The following is a 10,439-nucleotide window of genomic DNA, read 5'->3' on the forward strand; positions in this document are numbered from 1 at the left end:
ATTGATCTGACGCGTTTCGCGCATGTGCAATGCGCTTCATCAGAGATGTGTGTGTGTGTGTGTGTAAAATTGTTATGCAATGTTTATTGTTTGGTTTAAATTGTGCTTGTGCTTATACTTCAAGCCCCAAAGAGCTTCCTTAAAGGGACAGTCTACACCAAAATTATTGTTGTTTAAAAAGATAGATAACACCTTTACTACCCATTCCCTAGATTTGCACAACCAAAACTGTTATATTAATATACTTTATAACATTTAAACCTCTAAATTTCTGCCTGTTTCTAATCCACTACAGAGAACCTCTTATCACATGTTTTTGTATTTGCTTTTCACAACAGGAGACTGCTAGTTCATGTGTGCCATATAGATAACATTGCGCTCACTCCCATGGAGTTGTGCAGGACACAGCACTAATTTGCTAAAATGCAAGTCAATAGATAATAAATAAATACATAATTAGCCATGTGATCAGGGGGCTGTCAGAAGAGGCTTAGGTACAAGGTAATCACAGAGGTAAAAAGTATAATACTATAACCATGTTGGCCGTGCAAAACTGGGGAATGGGTAATAAAAGGGATTATCTATCTTTTTAAACAACAAGAGTTTTGGAGTAGTCTGTCCCTTTAAGCTCTGTGATACAGCCTGAGACTTCTGGGAATCCAGGGCTGCAGCTCTAAAAGCAGCCCCTACCCCCCTTGGATGATGACACAGGGTTGTCATCTGCTCTAAAAGCATTGTGCAAATATGCAGTAAAGGGGTTTGTTTTCCCTTTTATGTCCCTTTAAAACATGTGGTTGACCAAGTTGCCATTTAAATGGGGCTATTTAACAACAGAAGGTTGTTAAATTAGTACACAAATCCTGATTATTTTTTTTTACATATTTTCTTATTTCAAAATGTAGCAGTAACATTTATTTAAAAATAAGGATAATATTACAGAGCAAATATATCCATAATCACTCAATTAGAAGATATAAAATAATCGTTTATTGGTGCCTATCACTACATTTATTGTAAAGTTTTAAAGTAGAAACGACAGAGGTCACAGTCAGGGCACAGGAGAGGTAGAACAAGAAAAAGAGTAGCATGTAAGGTAAGGGAGAATACAATCAGTTTAATGAGAAGAGAAACAATGAGGGGAGACAGGCATGTAAAGTGAGTATGCAGTATATAGGCAGAAATAATGGAAGACAGACAGAAATCGTGTATATAGGCAGAGCAAGGTAAAAAGTCAGCACCTAGAACAGGGAAGAAATAGGTCAGCAGAGAAAAGAGATGGGAAAAAAACATAATTTAGGCTTACCTGATAAATTCCTTTCTTTCATGTTGGTGAGAGTCCACGATCCATTACTCATGGGAATTACTCTTCTCTACCACTAGAAGGAGTCAAAAATTCCCAAACCCCAAGAGCCCTATAAAACCCCTCCTACCTCACACACACCTCAATCTAACACCAAGCAAGTGAGGTAAGAAAAGGAATAAGAGACAAAAAAAGAGCAGGGAAAAAAGATGTGCTCAAAAAAATGTAACCCCGCAAAAAAACAAAGGGTTGGGTCTTGTGGACTCTCATCACCATGAAATAAATGAATTAATCACATTTGCATAAATTATGTTTTCTTTCATACAGGTGGTGAGAGTTCACGATCCATTACTGATGGAAACTAATACCCAAGCTGTGGAGTCCACGAGTAATAACAATAAAGGGAGGGATTTAAAAACATCTTTCTCACTGAGAAAATAAATCCACAACCCCAAAGATGTTTTTGATTTTTTTATAATGCATTTAAAAACAGGCATAACCATCAAACTGAGACAAGTGGCAACTGACCAAGTAGAATGAGCAGTAATCTGCAGAAGTGGAGGCTGACCTACCTCCAAATAAGCTCTGTGAATCAAAAGTTTTAACCAAGAGGCTAAAGAAATAGCAAAGGCCTTTTGACCTTTCCTAGGCCCAGAAATAAGAATAAACAAACTAGAAGTTTGTCTAAAATTCTTAGTAGCATCAACAAATTATTTCAATGCTCTACCAACATCCAGAGAATGCAAAGATCTTTCAGAAGCATTCTTAGGATTAGGATAAAAGGAAGGAACAACAATCTCTCTACCAATGTTCTCTGAAGAAACAACCATAGGCAAAAATTAAATGAGAGGGGTAAAACAGCCTTATCCTGTTGAAAAATCAGATAAGGATGCTCTCAAAAAAGAGCAGTAAATTCTAAAACTCTTCTAGCAGAAGATATAGCCAATATAAATAACACTTTCCAAGAAAGTAGTTTAAAGTCCAAGTTATGCATAGGTTCAAAAGGAGGAACCTGCAAAACCCTTAACACTAGGATAAAATTCCATGGAGGAGAAATAGCAACAGAGCTGGGTCCATGCTGCTTTATACACGGTGCTGCTGCTGAGTTTTACCTTCCCCACCGGCACTTCCTCTGACAACAAGTACAGCCCAGGAGTAGAAGAGAGGCTTCAAGCTGCTAGGTTGCATTAGGGAAAATGTGAGTACATCTGGGGCAGGCAAATGTTTGCTTGGTGGTATAGTGGCCCTGCTGCCCATCATCTTCCTCTCAGGACAGCTGCACTGCACGGTCTGCACTTACTCTGCTTCAAGTGCACTCCCTTTCCCTTCTGGCCGAGCACGGCACTGACAGCCTCTCAATTGAGGCAGAACACTGAGCAGCATAACAGAAAAGTTTTGAGCTAAGATGGCAGAGGGCTGCTGACCTAAGTAGTGTCTGGCTATTGTTAATGGCATATTTATTTTATGTGTGCTGCTGTCTGGCCTGGGCAAAGTGCTCACAATCTCCGTCCCTGAAGCTCACAGCAAGAACAGTTTATTTAACCCATTTGCTCTTATTATACCAAAATTACGAGTTGCTCATCAGTCTATGCATTAAATGTAAAGTAATGTGTTTGTGTGCTCTTTTAACACATAAAGAAGTATGTGCTGTATTCATGTTTGCAATGACAGGAGAGGAAACAAATCTCATTGTGTCCTTTATTCTCTTTCATTTTCTGCTCACTCTTCCCTCTCTCTACTATACACTCTATCATGCTGTCTCCCTCTGCCTCTCCCTCCCCTTTATCTGCCTCTCCCCCTCTCTCACATGTTCCCTTTCCCCTTCTTACACCCCTTTGTCTAACTTCCCCTTCTCTCTACTCTCTTTCTCTCTCTCCCCCTTTCCTCTCTCCTCTCTCCCCTCTATGCCCATTCTCTTCTCTCTCTCCTCTCTTTGCATTTCCCCCCATCATTATCTCTCTACTCTCTCTAATTTATTTATCTCTATTTACATGATCCCTTCTCTCTCTTCTCTCTCCCCCTTCCTCCCACTTCTTTCTCCCTCCACTCTGTCCCTTTTCTGACCTTAGTTTCTCCTCTCTCTCTTCACTATCCCTTTCTCTTGTCTGTCTCTTCCACATTTAAAAATTACAATTCTCAACTTCCTTCTCATGGGCAGTTTTGTCAGTCAGGGAGTGAGAGACAGCATGAGTCACGCAGGTAAAGCAGCAGATCATTTTAGCAATGGCCTTCTTTATTCGTGGCTTTATTAGCGGTTGGTATTCTATGTGACTACTTTCTTCATTCAGCCCTGCCCCTAATTGCTAGATTACTTGCGTGTGTAATATATTTTATATATATACAGGGCTTTTTTGTGGAGTTAATCACCGGTACTGAGTACCCCCAGCTCTACCAACTCATAAAAGGGAATATTTGTAATCATCATGTAAATACTCTAGTTTACATGAGGGGGCTGTTTCGTACTCAATATCTTAATAGTCTTGATAAAGGTCCCTGTGAGGATCGAAACGTTGACTGAACATTTATTGATGAATCACTAATAATAAAAATAATGTTCATTAAGTCCTGTGAGTGCCTCTTCTTTCTTTGAAGTTTATATATATATATATATATATATATATACAAACACTCTGCTAATCCGCATCTCCAGACCATATGAAAAAGAAAAGAGTATATGTCAAATTGTTAAAAGTTGAAAAATACAGCTTTATTTGGTACAAAAAATCTTAAAATCAGTTGCATGTAAAAACATGAAAGAAAAAAAACAAAAGGGAAAATCAGCTACAGTCCTGTAACTGACATAGAGCAACAGAAGAGGATCGAAACTTTGACTGAACATTTATTGATGAATCACTAATAATAAAAATAATGTTCATTAAGTCCTGTGAGTGCCTCTTCTTTCTTTGAAGTTTATATATATATATATATATATATATATATATATATATATATATATATATATAGTCCCAAGTGGATCCAGCATTTACATGACATTTCAACAACCTCCGGGGTGCACTTAAACCTCTCACAAAAATAGGCACTCTCCGTTTGTAATAAGTAAAAGTATTTACTGTAGTTAACGTTTTCGGAGTTTCCCCCGTCCTCAGACTTACATACACATACAAAAAACAGACTTTATGTGTTACCTTATCCGAAGTGTAATCCAGACTGTGTAGCGTTCCCCCTGCGCTGAGTTCCCCCTGCTGCTGAGTCCGTACGGCAGCCCTGGAAGTTCATTATTAAAAGTAAACCCCAAAGGACGGCACAACTGTCAAAGACTATTTACAACCTGAACCAACACATGTGTAGCTAGTGTCATCGTAGAAGTTAGTCAGCCAATGTGTGCCACATTCTTTGTGCAATCTTCAGTTCGTAGGGTATCTAATTAGATGTCAGTTGCTGCAGGGAATTACCCAAAGAGATATAAGAATACTGAATCAAGCTTTTTAATGTGTCCATACCAGACTTAATAAAACTATATATATGGCTTGCAAGCTCAATTAAAGACCCCAAATCCTACTTGTATTAAGTAGCTCAGTTATTAACAAAACGATAACTCAAGTAAGGGGTATCAAGCCCATTCTAGCATCATAGTATGCACAATAATGAATATCTCATAAACGCTCATATGATATTAATATGTTATTAACCATTACAAAAAGATAAAAGACACAACTGTTAAAACATGCTGATCTAATTGAGTCACACTTAAGTGATTATAAACCACCATACACTATTCTAACCTTAAATGACACCTCCTGCTGGAACAAAAGACATAGATATACAGAGAGTGAAAGGAGCTATATGTTATTCTAACCTATAACACAGTAAAGCACAGTGGAAGATGAGTAATATAATGGAAATATCAGATATAAAGAGCTAATATCACTGCTCAAAGATATATTTACATATTTACATTGATTATCACTTTATCAGCATCTGGTATCAAATTACACCAAATACTATTCCAACCCTATGGGGGTGCTATCAACATTGATAAGTGAATTAAAAATCAAAAGTCCAATCAGTATCAATGGACATCAGAAACTCACTTACTCAATCATTTACAGAAAGCACTGCATATCAAGATGCACATTTAGCCATTTAGGTACCAAAGTTTCCACTCTATAAATCCACTGAATTTCCCTCTGCAGCAACAGCCTGCCCCTGTCACCCCCCCTCCAAAGAGAGGGATTTGGTCAATAATAATGAACCTAAGGACAGTAACATTGTGTTGTCCTTGGACAAAATGTCTGGCCACAGGTTGGTCTGATTTGCCACAATTTATGGCTGCTTGAATCGCCGACCTGTGGTTAGCCATTCTACTGCGGGCATCATCCTGGGTTTTACCCACATAAAATTTCCCACATGGACAGTGGAGCATATAAACCACATATTTGGTCGTGCAAGTGACCCTATGTTTAATCTCAAATTTTCTATTTTTCCAGGGATGTGTAAAAAATTTGCTCTGGGTCATCCCACTGAATGTGGTGCATCCACTGCAACAAAAGCACCCATTTTTTGTGGTATTTAACCACGTTTTAGTGGTATAGCTGGGTTTATTATCGGGCGCATCAGATAGTCACGTAAGGAGGCCACCCTCCTGTAACCAACCATAGTCTTTGACAGTTGTGCCGTCCTTTGGGGTTTGAGTTTTTGATTTTGAACTTCCAGGGCTGCCGTACAGACTCTTGCGCATGTGCAGGGGGAACGCTACACAGTCTGGATTACACTTGGGATAAGGTAACACATAAAAGTCTTTTTGAATGTGTATGTAAGTCTGAGGACGGGGGAAGCCCTGAAAACATTAACTACAGTAAATACTTTTACTTATTACAAATGGTAATAGTGCCTTTTTGTGAGAGGTTTATATATAAAAGTTGACCTTGACACCCGAGGATTCCAAACCCCCTGTGCTGTCAGAGACCCCCAAACAACTCCCAAACCTGAGAAACTTGCATCTGTAATGATCACAGTCTAGGTAGGATGAGCAAAAAAGCCCTCTGAATAATAAACTGATGATCCAGCCACCAAGTTAGAGACTCACTTGTACTGGGATCCAAAAATATATTTTGAGACAGCTGAGTATAATCCCTGCACCATTGGCGCAGAATACAAAGCTGAAGAGGCCGCATGTGAAATCGAGCAAATATGACTGCATCTGAAGCTGCAATCTTGAGACTTAATACTTCCATACACAGAGTCACTGAAGGAAACGAAAGAGACTGAAGGTTCAGACAAGCTGACACTACCAATCTTAACCGTCTCTACTCTGTTAAAGAAAGACTCATGGACACTGAGTCTATTAGGAAAGTAACCTTTGTCTAAGGAACAAAAGAAATCTTTGGAAAACTGATCCTCCAACCATGCTTTTGAAGAAACAACAAGAGTTGGTCGGTGTGAAATTTTGCTAAAGGAAAGGACGGAGCTTGAACCAAGATATTGTCCAGTTATGGAAACACTGCAATACCCTGAGCTCTGATTACAAACAAAAGGGCACCAAGAACTTTGGAAAATATTCTTGGAGCTGTAGCCAGACTAAATGAAAGAGAAGCAAACTGAAAGTGCTTGTTCAGAAAAGCAAACCTCAGGAACTGGTAATGTTCTCTGTGAACTGGAACATGAAGGTAAGTATCCTTTAAATCTATTGTGGACATAAACTGACCTTGCTGAAAAAAAAGGCTGAATAGTCCTGATAGTTCTGCAAGATGGAATTCTTCAAATTTGTTCAGTTTTAGATCCAAAATTGGTCTGACAATGCCTTTCCTCTTTGGAACAATGAAGAGATTTGAATAAAATCCAATCCCTTACCAATAGACACTTCTCAACTAGCAATCAAGTAACAGACAGCCAAACCAGCAATGAAACATATCAGCAGAAGTTATGTAATAGGAGTATATTGTAGATCCATAAAGGGAGGCAGAAGACACATCCCTGTGACTAATCACAGAGGGTTTAAGAAAGATTTCCCATGAGGTGAAACCATAGAATCATAAACCATACTCCAAATAGCATTGTACTCTGAGGGGAACTGGGCCTCAACATAGGCTAAAAACCCCTTTCTCCGAAGATCACATGCACATCTTCATTCTTCAAGCACTACCAGTGAAGGCAAAGTAAAGACTGAGGTATGTGTGAAGTGGGAGGGGTTTTATATAATTCTTGGGGTTTGGGAATCTTTGCCTCCTCCTAGTGGTAGAGAAGAGTAATTGCCATGAGTAATGGATAATGGACTCTCACTAACTATATGAAAGAAATCAAGATTAAATATAAGATAGGTAGACACAAAAAAGGATAAAAATGCCATCTAAACCAAATTAGAGGGAAACAGTAAAATCATAGTAACCACCCCAAGGAAAAAAACAAATAGGCAGGAAAAGGCAAAGGTGACATGCAAGGCAAGCACTAAAGAAAGAAGGGAGGTAAGCATACTAATGGACTGATAGTCAAAGTGATAGGGAGGGCTATTTTAGGATGATTACATTATCTCAGTCACCTTAGAAGTGCTTCTGCAAAGGCCTGATAATTATCGTCACTTCATGTTCCAAATTTTGATTGGGCATTTAAATAAAAAAAAAATATCTAGCTGACATGCTAAAGATTCGATTAGAAAACTGCTGTTTGCAGAGCTTTATTCACAAACTGCCTCATATTACCGCCATTCCAGCTAAAGCCCATTTGTCTTACCAGAAGTCCTTATATTAAAGTACTAAGATGTACATATACAAAATTAACACATTTACCAGGCAAAGTCATAAAGAAGGGTGGTTAAATAGTTTCTTAACACAGAATCATAGAAAGAGTCTCATGACTTGTCACATAGTTCTGTAGCATTGTGGTTAAGCACTTTTTTTGCCATAGAGATCAAAAGGACATTATTAACTAAGATGTATCACAAAGACTTGAAGAGCTGTGATTAGACGCTAAATAATGTATCATTTACCAATCCCTGCTGTAAATGCACATGCATTTTGATACGTTTAATACATGATGCCTTTCTAGATATGCACATGTGGGCAATATATTGAATTACTTGCAAGAACAAGAGAAAAGTAACATGGTATTAAACACCAATGTGTTGAATAGAAAATTTAAAATGAAGGCCACATGACATTGAAATTCAGTATTGCTTCTTTTTTTTTACAATATGTTTGTACATCATAAGCTGTTAGTATAGTCTTATTCTAGTATTCTAGGGACTTTCTTAAACATATTTTTGAATGCATTTTTTTTAGATATATTTAGAATTGTCCGGTCATCCATTATCAGCCTCACCTGGCGCATTCCCTCTTCCATGTTAGGACCATTGTACCTTAGCAATTTACCTCTCAACTGTCCCTATTTGAGAGGGACAGTCCCTGATTTCAAGCTCTGTCCCTCTAAGACAGCCAAATGTCTCTATTTACAGATTTTCCCTTAGCCCCACCCAGGAACACTCACAAACTGCCCTGACATACCCACAGACCACCCAAAAAACACCCACAATCCTGCCCACTAACCACCCATCATCCCTGCCCTCCCAACATGGCTCCACCCACAAAATGGTGGCAGGCTCCTATCAATCTCCTGTGTCCCTCATTCATCAGCCACAAATGTTGGGAGGTATGCCTTAGCTTGTCCCCACTGCACAACATTTTACCTCCTCTTACTGAATATCACATCCAACAAAAGAGTTGAGACCCTCAGAAGTGCACCTAATTTTAGTCTTTGGAATAGGTGTCAAGTTCTACACTGAACAGATCAAACAAATACCTCTTATTGCTCACTGGCAAGGAATAGGCCAGGTGTGATCTATTGAAATTACATTGCAGCATTGCAGAACACCAGATCATAGATATTTCAGTGTGATGAAGTGGATATCATGTAAAATTTTAAATGGGCAGATTATGTATTTTTATGTCCATGAGAACTCTGCCTTCAGTTCAGTTTGGATTTGATTCCTCCAGTTTTAGGAAAAATTCCATGTCCAGGTGGTCCAGGGGAGTAGCGGGTGCGGTACCAGCAACGGTAAGTAAGATACCAGCACAGAGTGCCTGCTGCCGCTCCTATCACACTTTGGGTATAGCTGGGTGCATAGAGAGCATTGCATAATATCAGCATGTTGTATAGTCCAAGAAGACTGGCATTAAGTAGGAAGACCAGGCGTAGGGGTGTGCCAGCTGGATATCCTCTCCGCAAGTAGCGTACAAAGACTGCCAGCTCTTCTGCTAGTGTCAGGCTGCACAATGTTAGGGAGAAGGTTTGAGGTGACACACGATAACCTTGCCAATGATGACCCTCTGCCTGGCAACTGTTTCTGTCTTCCAATTTCAGAAGGAGCAATGTCCCCGGTGGCACAGGCTGTTCACAGGAACCAGTCAGATCTTCAAGAAGCCGAAAGAGGTGGGGCATTCCCTGGCACATTGCTGTACCCACTACCAACCTGGTTAAGTGCAATAGCGAGAGGAGAGGACGACCTGTAGGTACTAATGTCACCAGAAGAACAAAACCAGATAGGAGCAGAAAGGTCCATCCACAGGAACAGTGCACAAACTTCCTGTAAAGGGAAGAGGGTTATAATGAAAGATCTTAAGGTAATAAAGGTGGGTATAATACAACCTTATACTACAGTAGTAGTTAGTATTGTTTTAGTTACAGGTAAAGATATTAGGGAATAAAGAGACTGAACAGAACTATAATAGTAGCTTGTGTTTGTTAGACTGGATTATGGAAATTTATGGCTAAGGAGGACTATCTAAAAAATTTGATATTAATTTGGATATCTGTAAATCAGGATTGCTGTATGAGCTGCTGGAACAGTGAGGGAATTGGTGTAAATTTTGGGATATGTGCTCGTAAAAAAGGTCTGTTTAGAACAAAAGAGAGGCCATAAGCAATTTTGAGGAGATGGTCTGAACATGTACGGGTAAGCTACTGGACAAGGTATAGTCAATTAAAAATGTATAATCTAATTTCTGGTAGTTTAGAGGTTTTAGTAATGAAGTAATATACAATACAGTCTCCAGAAAAGGAAACAATTTCAGGAATATGTATCCAGGGCTATTAAGGAAATATCCATGGAACATCATGCAGGAGAAAAATGTGGTGTGTTTTGTGATTTCACAATCTAAGCTAACTGGGGGAAATTAAATTAAATGGA

General features: G+C 39.0%; 1 protein-coding gene across 1 annotated transcript; it reads right to left on the minus strand.

The window, feature by feature from the left end:
* Positions 1-964: 964 nt before the first annotated feature.
* LOC128647169 (fat storage-inducing transmembrane protein 1-like) lies at positions 965-9,853 on the minus strand (the record flags this gene model as incomplete). The annotated part of the gene is made up of 1 exon (XM_053699955.1): positions 965-9,853. A coding segment is annotated over one exon (636 nt), but the record flags the coding sequence as incomplete, so codon positions are not given.
* Between the last annotated feature and the right edge of the window lie 586 nt (positions 9,854-10,439).

This window comes from Bombina bombina, chromosome 2 (genome assembly GCF_027579735.1).
Source record: "Bombina bombina isolate aBomBom1 chromosome 2, aBomBom1.pri, whole genome shotgun sequence".
Classification (NCBI taxonomy): Eukaryota; Metazoa; Chordata; class Amphibia; order Anura; family Bombinatoridae; genus Bombina; species Bombina bombina.